At 36.9% G+C, this 18,191-nt stretch overlaps 1 protein-coding gene across 1 annotated transcript in view; it reads right to left on the reverse strand.

Annotated features, from left to right (window-relative positions):
• Positions 1-547: 547 nt before the first annotated feature.
• The window catches only part of PELI1 (pellino E3 ubiquitin protein ligase 1), a 49,261-nt gene continuing 31,617 nt past the window's right edge, over positions 548-18,191 (reverse strand). Inside the window, exons 2-7 of the mRNA XM_060117742.1 lie at positions 12,649-12,788; positions 9,761-9,890; positions 6,223-6,324; positions 3,795-3,992; positions 3,516-3,704; positions 548-2,938 (exon numbers count right to left, since the gene is read on the reverse strand). Of these exons, the coding sequence (XP_059973725.1) occupies positions 2,372-2,938; positions 3,516-3,704; positions 3,795-3,992; positions 6,223-6,324; positions 9,761-9,890; positions 12,649-12,719 (1,257 nt within the window). The 5' untranslated portion in view covers positions 12,720-12,788 and the 3' untranslated portion in view covers positions 548-2,371. The remainder of the gene's footprint in view (positions 2,939-3,515; positions 3,705-3,794; positions 3,993-6,222; positions 6,325-9,760; positions 9,891-12,648; positions 12,789-18,191) is intronic.

The following is an 18,191-nucleotide window of genomic DNA, read 5'->3' on the forward strand; positions in this document are numbered from 1 at the left end:
CTGACATTCCCTTAATACAACTGAATAAGTAAAAGTATTCCGTTAGGCATTGGCAAAATGACAGAACTAATAATTAAAATGCTTGAACAGAAAAAGTATGACTAAAGATTTAAATTACCTGAGTTTTCAAAACTTAAATTTGATAGAAAGTGAACCAGACTTTTCTTACGTGGTAGGAGGAAATTCAGGCACCTTGGGAAGAACATGAACCTTTTATGATCACTGAGGCACTATTAAATGGTCTAGTATGCAACTTGCTACAAGCCATCTCTCCAGCAGGGCTTAACTTAGAAAAAGGCCTCAATTATTCAACCACTAAATAAGTTCCTCTACTGATAAGTAAGAGATGCTTTCCCAAGAGAACCAGAGATTTAAAGTGTTACAGTAAATGCAAACTCCTCATCTATTTCAAGTGAATGTTTTTGGAGTGTGGACTAGATTTGTCCACAAGTTTTCACTTCTGGTTTCCCATTCTCAGTTACGCAAAAATGAACTCACAAAGGCAAATTCAAATATCTATTTTGAAAAGTATTTACTCAGTTTGAATAAATTAATTGCAAATAAAAATTAGCTACAATATATAGCCTGAATAGAAATGACTAGAACAAATACAACACAGGACTTGATTTCCTTGCATTAGTCACAAAGCTTGTGACAATCTAGAAAACTTCAAAATCAATTATATTTCTTTGAAAAAGGAGTAACAGCAGTTACTGATACATCACAACTAGTCAACTTATAATACAAAGTTTCCTGACATGCATTTCCTGAGTGAACCCAAATGATTTTTTAAAACAAGGAAATTTTGACAAGTTGAAGTAAAGTAAAATAGTTCATGGCCTCTAAGCAACAGGTTTTGTTTTTTAAAAACCAAAAGAAAATCCAGAACAGCACTGTAATAGGATAAATTAAAGCTGTGCTACCACATACAAAATTTTGCTAGAGTCAATTAAGTATAATACAACTTTTCGAACTAAAGGAAAACAAAAGAATAAAAAAATGATTCTGTCTAATCTAAAAGTGTACTGATTTCTACAAGTGTCACAAAGAGCTTGATGTAGTGCAACTGTCTATACTTTCCTTGTGGTGTGTTAAAAAAAAAGGGTGGGGGGTGGGGGGAGGGGAGAAGAAATGTTTTCTTGCTTCTGAAAGCAAAGAACTTACTGGAATTAGAGAATAAACTGACCATGCAAGTATGTCCCTCCATTTGGCTGTCACTGGTGCTCATTTGCCAACCAAGTATTTCCTTGAGTCACACTGTGGCAACTGTCCTTTTAGGATTCAAGCCCACAGTTAAGGCTGGTCTGTTAGATTAAAAAAAAAAGAGCACTGCTGTCATTCAACTCTTTATATCTCTCTAAATTTCTTACCTGAATAAGTCCAAATACAGGATAGTTAATTAAGCATTTCTTTTTCTAAAAGCAAATCAAGTCACTCTCCTTTCTTGTTATTTATGCTTTTTCTCATGGGAATGATATTTTTTCTAAAAACAGTGAACAGATGAACCACAGTTTATATCTAAAAAATAAACTTGCCAAATGTTGCTGATACTAAAAACAGATTAGTTATCATGGGAGAATAATAGATAATCTAGATTAAATTGCATATTCAAAGGAGCATGTGAAATGTTTCTTAGCATTAAGTTTTTGTTATAGTACTACACTTGGGAGAAACATTAAGGAAAAAAAATCTTTCCCGATTATCTTCAATGTGGTTAAAAACAAACACCTCTTACATAATGGTAATTAATATGAATTTTTTTTTACAAAGTATTCTAATTTACCAAATTTCTTATTTAGATGGGGGTGGGGAGAGAGGCTCTCTTGTCCTTCTTCCTAACTTTGCAAATCCTTGAGCTATGCTTGCTAAACTACCATTCACACCAAGAGTGTGAGACCATCGTTACCATGCTACTCTACCAAGAACATTCTAAGATATTTTCTATAATAAAGATAAATAGAAAAAAAGTTAATATACATGTTGCTGTATTTTACAATGTTTGCAACAAACTGTAAACTAACATAGTTTGAACCAACAGTACCCTCAGTTATACAAAACAATTTTTCAACACTGAGGATGGGTGATTCAAAACACTAAAATGAAGGCATCAAATTAGACTATGTCTTTTTCTCCTCAAAATATATTTTCAAAACTCAGAATTCAGAAGTCTGGTACTTTTGGAAATTCCTTTGCTTGAGTTTCCCAGATTTTTTGCTCAGAAATTGCTACTATTTGTTATAAATGTTTAAAAAAATTCTTCATCTTAATGCAAATGACCAGAGCAGAAAAACTGTGATGTGGACAACGGGTTGGAAAACCCAAATCACTTAGCTTATAAATGTATAATGTAGTCCTGGAGGACAATGGTCTGTTAGTCTAGAGGTCCTTGGAAAATAAGTCTGATGTAGCCTTGTTCACCAGCCAACTGATGTGCACAAAAGGGACAGGCTGCATGAAAAGTATGAGTACCATGAGGAAGCGGGATCTGGGACCAGTAGGCAGTTGTCTTTTCTGAACACACATGCCCACACGGGCTGAACGCATGGGTTGGAGGGCCGGCGTCCACATAAAATCCAGCTTCACATCCAAGCCACAGAGGGACATAGGGACCAACAGACCTACACATAGGACATTCACGATCTTTTCCATCACGTTCTTCTTTGTTTCCCCAGTTATGATAGCCATGCACGTGGCCGCAGTTCAGATACACCCATGGTTGCTTTTCATCAACAACATCTTTCCTCTTCATACTAGGAAATGCTAGTGTGTTGAACCCTACAGGGCACTGAGGTCGTGCTGCATTGATTTCCTGTCTTAAAGCTTCTAAATGCTTCACGGTAGGAGTGTGGGAAAGGCCTTCTGCAGTACGCCACAGCAATGTTGCACCACAGAGGTCAATTAATGAGCCATCTTGTAACTGATTGGTTTCAATTTCCACCTAGAGGAAACAAGAATCAAAAAAACACATTCACCACTGAGTTTTGGATTTTTACCTAAGAGTTTTGGTCTTACGTGCTCCTTACTCAAGAATCAAGATTTCCTCTGGTTGTTTATTTAAGAAACTCGAATGGCAGTCATGAAAAATATGGGTTTGAAAATCAAGGAAAGAAAATTGAGCAGTAACTTATCTCTTTTCAGCTTTATAGTAAAGACAATTTATGATTAAAACATCTGGCTAATCACTAAGTTTAATATTTCCAATTTGGTAAATATGTTGGTCGAAGATATACAGATACAAGTAGAAAATACACAGAGTGCTGTTTAAATTGGGAAAGCTTAGGTTTTAAAATATATTAACATAATATAAAAGAAGAATAAATTTTTAGAGTGTTCTAATTGAAACATTAAGATATTATCCTCCTGGTATAGTATTTGGTAGTCAGCACTTGATAGCCATACTTGGTACTCTGTGTCAGCAAAAGATTTAATAGTTTTTGGGAATATGTAATGCACTCAGTCCAACTCACCCTATGAGTTTATTGTTGTTAAATAAGAAGCTACATCTCAGTACTTACCATTTTCCCTCTCTGCTGAGCTGATCTGGTTTCACGCAGGCTGAATACATTTCCACACACTGATATTTCTCTCCATATTCCAGGCTTGGAGTCTTCTGTGAACCCATTGCGTGGATGCATAACAAGAACGCCATTGGTGGTCAAGCCATCCATCTGTCCATCTGATGTCTTCCATTTGGCAGCCTTCTCCTAGTAGGAAAAATAGTGATCTTCTGTTTATTTATAATTGGGAAATAGAAGTGGTTATAAAATGCAACATTTAGGAAAAAAGCTTTTTACCCCAAGAAAGATGTTTTTTGATGAGTCAAATCCTGCAGCATAAATCCGTGCTGTAAAGGGGGGATTCCGTTCACATATAATTCTACAGGCAAATCTTGATATGGTGCTTTGCACTGACTGTGTATCAGAATTACTTTGACTTCCAGGAACTGTGTCAGTTACTACAAAGTCAATGGGACTTTCAGTTGACCGACCAATCTAAGGGAAAAACAAATATCTATAAACCTATTCAAAGGAACACAATGGAAAATCCACTCAAGAAAGGCACAAACAGTAAGGTGAAATCATTAAGCCTCTGAAATTTCTAATGCTCAAACTTATCATACTTAACTCTGGGGCATCTACACCCTTGAAAACCAATCTGTCACATTTCCTCTGATGTAGTAATCACTTAGAGCATAAAATTAAGTAGGAACTTACAACCCAGAATATATGAAACCTCAGGGAATGAAGAGTTTAGGATGGCTGAGATTTCTGGGTGGCTGAAGATTTTAATTTTAACCCCTTTGGACAGAAATATGTCTACCATGTATTACTCTAGTTTCCTTAACAGAATATAATGAACATAAAAGTAAATCTTTTATGATGACTCCAGGACATTACACTATGAATACCTTTATGAACTGCACTGATGTCTTCAGGTGCTATAAAGGTGTAGAGGAATGCTGATCCTTATGTTAAAGGCTTACAAAGCCGTGCTTTGAGGTCTGATGTATACTTCACAGGATTCTTGTGTCTTTTCTGTCAGGTTGTCAGCTATCATTTCTTGCTGTTGGGCATATTTGTCTCTAGCAGCATACCCCTCCTCTAACTAGTTACTCTAATTCTGCCATGGGTTGAGAAATCAAATAACCAAACTTCAAAGAATAGTATTTCAAAAGGTTCTTAGTGATGGCCTAAGGGATTCTCCAGGGAGCAGGGAAAAGTGCATGGACTTTGTGGCATTTATCTTATATGCCTAGATGTCCTTTTTGTTTTCTTCCTTGTTCTTGGCCATGTTTCAGAGAGACAAGGTTCTTAGAACAAAGCTCTGCTGGGTGAGGTGTCAGTGAATTAAACATCTTCAAAGGTCTAGCAAGTATAAATTAATTTCATTTTGGAAGATGAATGTTGAGAAGAAAAAAGGAAATCAGTGGAAGAGATGACAAAAGTGACAAATGTCACAGTTTTAAAGTAAACATTTAGAAATCAGTTCACTAATGTATTTGTTATAAAGTAGTATCATAAAAATTAAAGAATACCGTTACTAAGAAAAAATATTGACCCTTTACAAAGATGACGACTCTTAAGTCATTCTTTGCATAGTTGAGCTTTAAGAATTCCTTATATCAGCACACTTTTAGATAAAATTCTTCAGTGTTTTTATCCTGCCACCAAGTACAAAGTCTTTATTTAGTTTGGATAGTGTTAGGGGGAAATTTGTTGGTTAAAAAATGTAACATTGGATGTCCCTTTATTTTTAAGAATATGATATCCAAAGAAAATGGTCTCAGACCTTTGGAACTAAAAATATTTCTACTGTTCTAAAAAATTCAGCATTCCATTAAAAGGATGTGGGGGATAGTGACTTTAAAGAAATATTTTGTTACTGACTACAGCAAAGACACCTCCAGGCCTTTTCATACTCATTTAATTCTTTAAAATAAAGAAAAACTGAGAAGTCATTGGGACTACAATTATAAGAACATTATTAGGTACTTTATGTCTCATTTGTTTCAAAAAAGCCCAAGGCCTTACAAAACCCAGTATTAAGGGAGAAGATATCATGAATTTTACTTATGTCTTTGGGTTTAGCTTTTCTATCATCTATCAATTTATAAAACCATCAGCACTGGATTGGTACAAAGAATGAGAGAAATAAAAACTGTTATTGCCAATAGCTTTGACCAAATATGTGCTGAGAAGCAAGTTTGACTCCACATATATGATGTGAACAGTTAGAAACTGCCTGTAGTTTCAGTTGCCTAGAGAGGAAGGTGACAAGTAATAGCAAAAAAAAAAAAAAAAAAAAAAAAATCATAAATGTGTACAAAATATCTCTTGGTTCCTTTTTTTAGATAATAATAGCTAATAATTATTATAGCTACTAATATTACCAGTTAAGTGTTTACCAGGTACCCGGCACAGTTCTGAGGACTTTATAGGTATTAACACATTTAAGCCTCCTAATAGTCATCTGAGGGAAGTTCTATTATCTGCACTTTATAGGAGGAAACTGTGGCAGAGAGTAACTAATTAATGTTTACCAGGAATTCTGATTTCAGAGCCCATCTTTTAACCATGCTACATGGACTTCTTCTACATATGGGGTTTAGAAATCAATATGTTTTAATGAAATGCATTAAAATATGACAATCCTTAATCAGACCACAGCACAAGTCACTTACAACAGGTTTTTAACTTAAAAAAAATGTAGATGTTAGAATACCTGAAACATATCAGTGTTGCTGTCATGAGTATATTCAACCACCACTGTCTGGGCCCGAGACAAGGTGTATGATATGCTATGCTGGTCCTTGTTGCTTATTGCCTAAGGAAGGAAAGATCAATAGCAAAAATTAGCAGGTAGGTCAATCAAAATAGATAATCTTTTCATAAAAAAAGAAAGGTCATCTATTTATTACGTGTGTAACACATTTTCCCCCTGAAATTTAGGGTAGAGATTAATAACTCTTGCGTAACCTCGGCCGTGACAGTGGTTTCTTAGGTTAAGTGGGATGCAGAAGAATTCAGGCAGACCTCATTTTATTATGCTTCACAGATACTGCATTTTTTTAAAACAAACTGAAGGTTTGTGGCAACTCTGCATTGTCAGATGATGGTTAGCATTTTTTAGCAATAAAGTATTTTTAAATTAAGGTATATACATTATTTTTTTAGACATAATGCTATTATTGCACACTTAGTAGAATACAGCATAGTGTAAACATAATTTTTGTATGCACTGGGAAACCAAAAAAATTTATTGTGATTTGCTTTATTGTGATGGTCTAGAACTGAACCCCAAATATATGAGGTATGCCTGTACACTGAAGCAATTATAGAGTAAGAACATAAGTTCACTGTATAAAAACATTATACAATCTGAGTCTCCATTATAAGTATTTTTAATTATAAGGTAATCGAAACCAAATCCCAGGTAGAAACTGAAAGCGGTACTCAGTAGTGCTCTGATAAGGAGAAAATACAAAATCTTGCAAGATAAGACAAATCTTATTTTTAAAGTAACTCAAAGAGGTTTAAAGTTAACAAATAAGCAGAGATAATTGGTTTTCCTAGCCATTCTGTGACTTTATAGATGACAAATATTTGCCATATGCTGGGCTAGATACAGAAAAATTCATAGGATGATTAAACATACCAAAGGAAATGGATACAATGCTTATGACCGTACTTCTGACTTATGCCAAACTAAAAACATTGCTAAAAAGAACTTTTCAGTTTTGTTTTCAGGCGTTTTCTATGCATATGAGTTGACGATAATAGCAGAGGGGGAAAAACCTGCACAAAGGAAGTGGAAACAGGTTGCATAAAAGAAAAAACAGAAAGACACAGAAGAATGACTATAGGCAGTAAAGAGGCTAAATGAAAAAACTTTCTTAATTAGAACTTTGGCATTATAAAATTTTACTTGGTTTTAATTTGTAGCTAATCTGTAATAGATAAAGCCTTAAACCCATAGTTTTAAGATAATTAAGATCGTGAATATTTCAAATATACAAAGAGAAAAAACAAACACCTGGGTACTAACTACCCAGCTTTATCATTCTTACTAATGCCATTTTTGCTTCTGATTTTTTAAAAGAAATTAAACTGCAGATATAATGAAGGCTGCTTACATGTCCTTCCCTACTCCCCTCTCTCTGTAGAGGTACTGAACCTCAAGAGTGCAGTGTAGGTCACTCCCGTGCATGTGCTTAACATGTTTTACTACACATTTATGTGTTCATAAACATTACAAAATGGTTTTAAAGGTTTAAAAACCTATAATTATTTTAACTCAGCATTAAGCAGCTGATTTTTCAATGAAAGAATTGCTCAGTACTTTGGAAGTTAATTCTTAACAGCTAAAGAGATTTTAAAACAAAGGTTTTGTGTACTTTGAGATTGTAAGCCGTGGTTTTTTTTCTGTTGCTGTTTTTTTTTTTTTTTTTGCGGTACGCGGGCCTCTCACTGTTGTGGCCTCTCCTGTTGCAGAGCACAGGCTCCGGACGCACAGGCTCAGCGGCCATGGCTCACGGGCCCAGCCGCTCTGCAGCATGTGGGATCCTCCCGGACCGGGGCACGAACCCGTGTCCCCTGCATCGGCAGGCGGACTCTCAACCACTGTGCCACCAGGGAAGCCCTGTTTGTTTTTTAAACTATCAGACCTACTCCTAGATTGAAAATAAGAACTACGTCAAGTTCTCACTGGACTGGAAGGCAGGGTTTAACCAGTCATCCCAGATGACTGCCAGACTAAACAGTTAGTTTGCTTCATGACCTCATTACCACATCCCTCCAAAATTGAAAGAGGAAAATGTCAATTTTTGACCCCTAAGATTCTTGTTGCCTAGTAAAGATGAAAAGGAGCCAACAATGAAACATTAGGAGCATGACAGTAAAAATATGAAGAAAAGTACAGAATAGGAAATTATAGAAGGATCAGAAAGATTTGATACTGGGTCTCAACCAGAGGTAATATTAGCTGTGTAAGGGGAATTTGGAAATACGTAGGTGCATTTTTTGGCTGTCACAATGATTTGAGGGCTTAAATGGCATTTAGTGGCTGGGGACCAAGAATATTAAATATCCTGCAACATGTAGGACAGTCCTGCATAAAGAAGAATTGGCACACCCAAAATGTCAAGAGCATTTCTGTAGGGAAATACTGGAAAGAAGCTCCTCAGATTGGATCAATAAGCCTTTCACTCCACCACCTGCTTATTATTTATCAGCACATCCCTTCTCTGCAAAGGAGCAGAAAGAAACACCTAAAAGAAACTGTCCCTTTTCTACATTCACTGGTTCTCGAACAGTAAAAGAGGAGACTACTCAAGGCATGAGAACTCTTGTTTAGACACCACACTGGATATAAAACAAAGCCAAAAATCCAACTGACTTCAGGGACCAGAGCTGTGACCTACAGCAAGGCACTGTATGCCAATTTCTCTCTCGTTTATTAAACCTACAAAAATACACCTCAGATGGTGTAATAATAATGTACATTCTGGGGCTGCTTAGCTAAAAATATAGATACTTCCAGAAGTCAAAGAACTCTTTGTAATTTTTATTCACTCACCACAGTATCAAATTCAGTCTGTTATAAAATTGGAAGTAGAGGAATTCACAGGAAATTTAAAGATCTGAAAATTCCCCCTTATTGTCTAGGAAAAGCCCAAGGGTCCTGAAATGGTGGCCCAGCTTCTTGAGATCTTGGTTGGGAAATAAAAAGGGGGTGAGAAGCATTAAATAGGCCAGGAGATTGAGACGTTATATTATAGACACAATTGGGTATTTGCTTTCATAGCTTTGATTCAATTTAATAATTATTCAGGTCTACTGTGTTCAAGGCAGTATGCTAAAAGCCATGAGGATCATAAAACAAAATATAAAAACAAGAGCATCCATAGGATCTTTAGTTAAAAAAATCACCCCATCCAAACATGCTTCTAGTACCTGAATACAAATATTATGAACCACACTCCCTGCCCAGCCCAGGCAGGGTCTCTCTGGTAACAGCAGGACGCCCTACTTCTCAGGGGAGTTTCACAATTCCAAATACTACATAAAGCCTGGCCCCACCCCACCCACACCTTTTTAATAAGAAAAAGGAATTATTTCCTTCTAATTTCCACCCACTGCTACAGAATGTGAAGGGAACGCTAGAGAATATAAACAGCAAGTACAAGTCTTTCAATTTCTCCAAGTTAATTCATTTAGTTTTTATTTTGGGGTTTTTTGTTGTTGTTGTTGTTGTTTTTTACCTTTGCAGCCTGAGGAGTACAAGCAATATGCACAGTGCTGGGCTTCACCCCATTTGCCTTAGGTCTTTTAAACAAAGCAAACCTACTTTTCCTCCTTCCTCTATCGCCGTTTGGGAGAGACCCATTATACCTGATGGAGGAGAAAAAAGTTTAGGGAATTTCATGTAAGAACCACACCAATTCTAAAACAAATGTTTTACACTGTCTTAGAGGATCAATCCCCAATTAATTATGTATTAGCAGATTATAAGTGTCTGGAATTAACTTCTAGCAATTGCTGATCCTCAGACCAGCTGCCTGAGTGTGAAACAAAATGAGATTCTTTCTGGTGACATTCGAAGTCACAGAGAAGTACCTTTTGGATTACACACAGCTTTGAATTATCTATATTTTCCTTCCCTCTTTTATTCAAGATAATCAAGAGCTGATTAATGGCATATCTGACTTCTTATGACTCATTCTATTTTTTAAAAAAGGTGAATGTTTGCATGTGCTAATACAACCTTTAAAAGTACAATATAATCTCCTTTAACTATGAACCAAACACTTTATAAATAACTGAACTTCTGAAATAAGGAATTTTTAGATTTGTTTAAGTCTCAGCTACTTGCATGTACACACTCACATTCACATTATGTCAGCAAAACCTGCCTGACTGAGTGTAACTAAGTGGCAGTTAAACATACTTTTGTTGTTCAGACCTTATGACCATTTCTCCATGATAGCATATATATGCCCTAAAGCTAAGCAAGGACTGAACTAATAGGAAAAAAGTTCAAAACATTTGGGTGTTTACTATGTACTAAGCACTAGTGGGTTCTATTCCACACATCACCTCCCTTAATCCATTCTCATAAAAACTGCGAGACTGGCACCACTAGCCACTGTTACAGGTTAGGAATTAAGTTATCCCTCAGAGGAATTAAGTTCCTCAGATGCTCAGAGGAATTAAGTTATTTCCTGAAGGTCACACAAGTGACACTGGCAAAGCTAGAATTGGAATCCAGGTGTTTGTCATTCTTTTTTCATTCTTTACTGCACCGTTGAGGCATGAACCGTAGCTTAATAATAATCTCTCCTCATGTACTAACCCCTCACCGCCCGACAAAAATCTTTGGTTTGATGGTTTCTTATTTACAGTTGGTTAATCTGGGGGAAAATGAGGCAAGGAATGGGGACAGTTTTGAGGGTGGAGGAGAATGTACTTGTAAAATGGCCTACATTAGTGTCTGACAAGGAAGGGAAGGGAGTTTACTCAAAGACTGTCAGATACAGAATTACACTGAAGCTTTATAAAATGTCACACACTCTGACTCTACTGGAGAAAACCCCTGCTGGAAGTTCAGAGTGGTGCCGGCAGCTAATGCATGAAGTCTGCTATTCTAGGCTGTGCTGGCCCCAGCCCACCCACTGTGGGCTCTTCACTGCCCCTCACTACTGTCCACCCAGAGCTTGCCTTATTCCTCTCCTGGACATATGCTCTCTATTCCCACACTGTGTTCCTGCAGCTCAGAGCTCTTTTTTAAAGAGCAACAGCATGAAACTGACAACCTTATGCAGCTTGATGTCTCCTTCTAGAGGGTTGAGAAGAAGCATTATTTGCATTTTAAGATACCAAGTGCCAGGTACAGAGACAACTACTACTGATAAGATTAACTGAGAAACTGCTGGGCTAAAAGAGCCAGTTTAAACCATAAACTAAATTTTAAATTCTAAGTCTTCAAATGACTCAAATTTCCTGAAGAATTTAACTTTGAATAGTTTTTGGTGGTTAAAAGCTGTTTGTCATTAATACATCAAAATCTATGTGATCTGAAATTGTAATATTGTAGTCACTATATTGTTTATAATCTTTTAAATTGTTTTTGGGAAAAAAAACTGGTTTTTTGTTTTTTGTTTTTTTTTAATCTCAAAGGACCTTAGATGATCTTGTCTAACTGTCATTTTACAGAAGAGGAAACTAAGGCCCAGAATGGTTAACTGACTTGCCTAAGGCCATACAGCTAGCAGTGCTGGAATAAGCACTGGAATCCAGGATTCCTGGCTTCCAGTCAAGCTCAGTAATGCCATATTATCTCCCCAGTTTTTCTTACTTTCTTATCTGAAACAATGGACACATTCTCACTTAAAGAAGAATTTGCACCAACCTGATTCTAAAACATGTTGTAATGTCTAGAGCTGCTTTTTAGGCAGGAGAGAAACAGTAGGGGGAAAGTAAATTTCACAATTTCTAGTTTCTGAGATCTCCAGTAAACAGAGTAACACTGTCTCCATTTTGACAGCTGTGACAAGTTTAGATTGAATAAACTGAAATAATGGAATCATCTATTCCTCAATCACAGATTGTATCGGTGTGAGTTGAATGGATGAGATTACTTTTGAAGTAAACAAGTAGCAAGGTCCTGGCTGCAGAATCATCATATCGTCATGTCTATACAACTCTTTTCTTCAAGTACAGGACCATAAGCACAAAGCAGCCACTGCCTTAGAGGGGAAAGGAATAAATAAATACTAACCTACATGAAATCACCTAAGCAGAGGGGATTTTTGGTAAAGTCAGCTGAGGCAAGTTTTCTCAAAGAAGGGACAGGAAAGACAAATGGACTGGCCATGTGACTTTAGACAAATAGCTCTTTTACTTCATCTTTAAGGTTTGTCCTTTCTAGGGGTGAGGGTGAGGCAGAATTTATGTAGCATTTGAGTACTTATAAAAGATGATATTAAAATGAGAATTAAAGGAGTTTCTTGATTTGGTAATATTATTCTGTAGCTTTAAATACTCTTTGGAAATAGGGAGGATATAAATTCTAAAAAAGGTACTTTTAACCTAGATGTTCAAGTTACCATATATCATTCAATTATACGCTCATCAGATGGGGAAACCTTACCCTAAGACAATGAGTTCACCGTATTTTACTGGTGCTTTGGATGGATGATTTTCTTGATCAGGAGAAAACATGAGCTTGGCTGTTTTTCTCAAATCTCTGTTCACTGGTCAGGAGCCTTGGGACACCTTTTGCATTATTTCCTAGAGGGGAAAAGTTTTCATTAATAATTTGAACAATGAATTTCAGTTTAAATAAAGATGTTCTTTTCTAGCAGTCTTTGTGAGCACAAAATTATGCACATAATACATAAAGTATGTGACATTTTGTTAATAATGGTTATATATTTGATATAACTGTTTAAATACATTAAAAATGTAAATTTAGCAACTTCTGGTTCCAGGAAGATGAAGTAGACATTATTTTCCCTACTATTTCTGTTAATTATAACTAAAAACCCTGGACATTATATATAATACATAAGAAGACTCCGAAAAGTAGAGAGAAGGCAGAATAGTTAGGGGCCTCCGGGTCCAAGGAACGACTCAGTGGCGAGTTCTTTGGGTTTTCTTTTTGCCTAATATAATCCCAGACTTGGAGCTGAAGAATCTAGCAACCTGGAAATGCCAAACTGGCAGACAGAAAAACAAACGAACAAACACCTGACAAATGCCTGGCCTTTCTAATCAAAGGAACAAGAAAACGGCAGCCTTAGCAAGACAGAAAACTTTTGACAATAACTGCTCTACTGCAGCCAACACCACAGAAAACACTGTGACTCTACCACCACCTTCACCGGCAAGGCCTGAGTGGGGAGCCCAGACTTCTACCTCATGAGGCCATAATGAGGTGGCCTGACCTCCCCTGGCCCTGCCCCTGCCACAGGTAGTGTCAGAGCAGGCCAAGTAGAAAGCCAGCACTTCCAGCCTGTTGGCTAGTAACATGCCCCCCCCCCGCCCCACCCCGCATGCCCTAGTGCTGTCAGTGGAGACCACAGGGAGCCTGGACTTCCATCCTGGACTCAGCAGGATCTCCTTCCCTCAGGTGTCAATGGAGGCTGAGGAGGGAACCTGGACTTCCATGTCCACCTGGCAGTAACAAAGAGGCTCCCCCTCTTCCCCTGACAGAGCAATGTGAGGAAAAGCCAGTGAAAACAGGTCTGGATAATATCCAGTGTCAGAACTTAATACAGAAATGTCCAGGTTTGGGCTTCCCTGGTGGTGCAGTGGTTGAGAGTCTGCCTGCCAATGCAGGGGACACGGGTTCGTGCCCCGGTCCAGAAAGATCCCACATGCCGCGGAGCGGCTGGGCCCGAGAACCATGGCCGCTGAGCCTGCGTGGCCGGAGCCTGTGCTCCGCAACGGGAAAGGCCACAACAGTGAGAGGCCCGCGTACCAAAAAAAAAAAAAAAAAAAAAAAGTCCAGGTTTCAAAAAAACCCCACTTATATCAAGAACTAGACAGAATTAAAACAATGCAAAAAGATAATCAACAGATGCCAAAACTTAGATGACACAGATGTGAGAATTATCTAACAAAGACTTTAAATCAGTCATGATAAAAATGCTTCAGTAATCAATTACAAACAAGTTTGGGACAGACAAACAAACAAACAAAAAAAGAGAAAGTCTCTGCAAAGAAACAGAAGATATATAAAGCTCACTGGATGGGCTCAACCCAGAATGGAAGGAATGTAGTAAAGGATCAGTGAACTGGAAGACAGAAAGTACCCAGTGTGAACAACAGAGAGAAAAATAGACTGGAAAACAAACAAACAAAAAAAAAAACAGAGCCTCATGGACCTGTGGGGCTACAGCTAAAGATCTAATATTTTTATCACCAGAGTCCAGAATGAAAGAAGAAAGAGTGGAGCTGAAAAAGTACTCAAAGAAATAATGACTGGGCTTCCCTGGTGGCGCAGTGGTTGAGAGTCCGCCTGCCGATGCAGGGGACACGGATTTGTGCCCTGGTCTGGGAAGATCCCACATGCCGCGGAGCAGCTGGCCCCGTGAGCCATGGCCGCTGAGCCTGCGCATCTGGAGCCTGTGCTCTGCAACGGGAGAGGCCACAGCAGTGAGAAGCCCACGTACCGCAAAAAAAAAAAAAAAAAAAAAAAAGAAATAAAAAGAAGTAATGACTGAAACTCACCAAATCTGAAAAGAGAAACAAAACCACAGATTCAGGAAGCTGAACAAACCCCACACAGGATAGAACTAAAGAAATCTATGCCAAGACACATCATAATTAAACTTTTGAAAACTAAAGGCAAAGAAATTTTCTTAAAAGCAGTCAGAGAAAAACTATACCTTACCTATGGGGGAAAAACAATTAGAATGACAATTAATTTTTCACCAGAAACTATAGAAGCCAGAAAAAAGTGGCCCTTTTCAAGTGCTGAAGGGAAATAACTGTCAACCAGATTCCTACACCCAACAAAAATGGAGGGGAAATCAAGACATTCTCAGATGAGGGGAAATTAAGAGAATCTGTCACCAGCAGATCTACTCTAATAGAATGGCTAGAGGGAATTCTCTAGACAGAAGCTAAATAAGAAAAAAAACTTGGAACATCAGAAAAGAAGAAAGAACATGGTAGTAAAAATATGGGTAAATAAGCTTTCCTTTTCTTGAATTTTCTGCATTAGGTCTGAAGGTCAAAGCAAAAATTTTAACACTGTCCTATGTAGTTCCAAATGTATGTAAAGGAAATATTTAAGGCAATTATTTAAGGTAATACATATATTGTACTCCTGGGCATTTCTCGCAAAGAAATCAAGACTTATGTTCACACAAAACTTGTACATAACTGTTTACAGCAGCTTTGTTTGCAACAGCCAAAAACTGGAATCAACCCAGATGTTCTTTACTGAGTGGATGATTAAACTGTGGTACACCCATACTATGGAATAGTACTCAGCAAGAAAAAGGAACAAACTATTGGTACATGAAACACCATGGACAACTCTCTAGAGAATTATGCTGAGTATAAAAATCTAAGCTCAAAAGGTTATGTATGATTCCATTTATAGAACATTCTTGAAATGACAAAATTATGGAAACAGAAAACAGGTAAGTGGTTGCCACAGGTTAAGGATGGGGTGGGAGTAGGAGGGAAGTGGGCGTGGCTACAAAAAGGCAACAGGAAAGAACCACAGTGGTGATGGAAATGTTCTGTATCCTTATCAATGTCAATATTCTGGCTGTGATATTGTACTATATAGTTTTGCAACTATTACCACTGGGGGGAACTGTGTAAAGGGTACAAAGGATCTCTCTCTCTCTCTGTATTATTTCTTACAACTGCATGTGAATCTACAATTACCTCAAAATAAAAAGTTTAATTAAAAATATAAATGTGAGGGCTTCCCTGGTGGCACAGTGGTTGAGAGTCCGCCTGCCGATGCAGGGGACACGGGTTCGTGCCCCGGTCCGGGAAGATCCCACATGCCGCGGAGCAGCTGGGCCCATGAGCCACGGCCGCTGAGACTGCGCGTCCAGAGCCTGTGCTCCGCAATGGGAGAGGCCACAACAGTGAGAGGCCCGCGTACCGCAAAAAAAAAAAAAAAAAAAAAAAAAAAAAATATATATATATATATATATATATATATATATATATATATAAATTTGACACATGTATGAAAAACAAAAGACTAGCACTTCTGATAAGCCAGAAAAATCACTACAATAAATAATCCCCACAATACTATGATGTCTATTTTATCAGAAGTTTAATGGGACCAGGTACTTCCTATATCTATTCTCTTGCTGGTCTTCCTGATAGCCCTGTTATGAAGGTTTCACAAGAAAACTTTTCTAGCTAACCCATGAAAGTCTCTTGGTTTTATCCTTCCACTAATTGGTTTCATAGGCAACTCATAAATGAAAAATGCCTTCTTGCCTTTTTCTACATTACAGTAAAATATGCTTGTACAGCAACACTTCTGGAGAGAGGCAACACAGAATATTTGTAGCCCAATGAATAAGAACAAGTAAAAAAACAAGGCTTAGCTTTTCTGATGCCCTTTTATTCCCTTGTAACTGACATACACATTTAGACCAGCAATCCAGACAAACACACTAACTTTTTTGTTGGTAAATTTTAAAATTGCTTACTAAATTAAAGAAATGAAACATTCATAAAGAACTATTTTAAGAAAAACATTTCCTTCAAATATGCTATAAAATCTTCTCATCTCCCCAGATGAAATCTGCTTTTGATGACCAGATTTTAATATATTAAATTGTTCAAAGTTTATAGAAATCGATATATAGGTATAACACCATAATTATGAGACATTAGGTTTGTGCAGAAATGTTCACAAGTAAAATAAACTATACTGATCAAATACCCCATTTAGAAAAAGAAACTGATGTGAAGCTAACTAAATCCTTCAATGTAAAAATGTAAAAGTTTTAAGAAAAATTAATTAAAGAACAATTTAGTTCCATATAACAAGACCATCTAATCTACACTGTATCATATTTTAATATATGAACATGTATCCATATCTTTTCTCCCCTAAAGAAGCATTCCATTTTAAAAAGCTAAGCAGAAGCTTAACTAGAGGTTTTAAATGTGGTCTTCTTAGACAATTAAGGTACTGCCGTCAAACATGAAAACACTGTGTTGACACACTTCTGACCAAGAACAGCAAGAATTAATTAAATTGAAAATTTAACTTAAGTTTTAATAACACTGCTTTGTCTTGATTCAGATTCTTTTTTAGAGTTACTTTCTATTTTTAGGAAGTGGGGGGTTTTCATTTATAATAGCAAATGAAATTTCCTTAAAAAGAACTTATTTAAAGAAGTCAATTTCAATAGTATTAATAGGATTCGTAAGTACACATATATGGCAAAAATCTGAAAATGATACATGAATGTCCATATTTGGCTGATATTAGTTTAAAGCATGGCTAGCAAATATTAGCCTATGTTCCAGTTCTAGCTCTCTCTTTGAACAAAGCAATCTGTTCCCTCAACTCTAAAGATGAAGGGACTAAAGTAAAATGAAGATAATTTTGGAGGTGGAAATATATGAGACCATCTGGTCCTAACATAAGAATTTACAAGTAATGTGCACATGGCACTATAGATTTAGTCCTATTGCCTCTATAGCAAAAGGAACAGATTTTAGCTTTGACAAGGAATTAGTAGAGTAGGGCTGGTGTATATGCACCATTCTATACTTTCTAGAACCGCTGGCCAAATGAGCCAAGAAAAATAACATATTCCCAATTATTCTTACTCTGGGTTAGGGCCCTTAGAAGGTCTGATTTGGTATATTTTATCAGTGATATCAAAATTTCAATCACAGGAACACAAACTTGGCTTCTATTTCTGTATCTAATAATCTAAAATCTGTAATAAAATACTTTAGTAGTACTGGTTATGTATAATCCTAAAGCCCAGCAGTTAGATAGTGCTCTTGGATTCACTCTCTTTATATAATCTCTGTGTTCTGAAATCTGAATAATATACAGAATTATTCAAAATCAGTTCCTTAAGTCATGCTCCTGAAAACATGAAATGGGTATGTACATAAAGTATTTATATTCTAATGCTTCAATCACAGGCCCCACCTGTTGGTATTCAATTAAGTTAGTTG

Source organism: Mesoplodon densirostris, chromosome 14 (genome assembly GCF_025265405.1).
Source record: "Mesoplodon densirostris isolate mMesDen1 chromosome 14, mMesDen1 primary haplotype, whole genome shotgun sequence".
In the NCBI taxonomy this organism is placed as follows: Eukaryota; Metazoa; Chordata; class Mammalia; order Artiodactyla; family Ziphiidae; genus Mesoplodon; species Mesoplodon densirostris.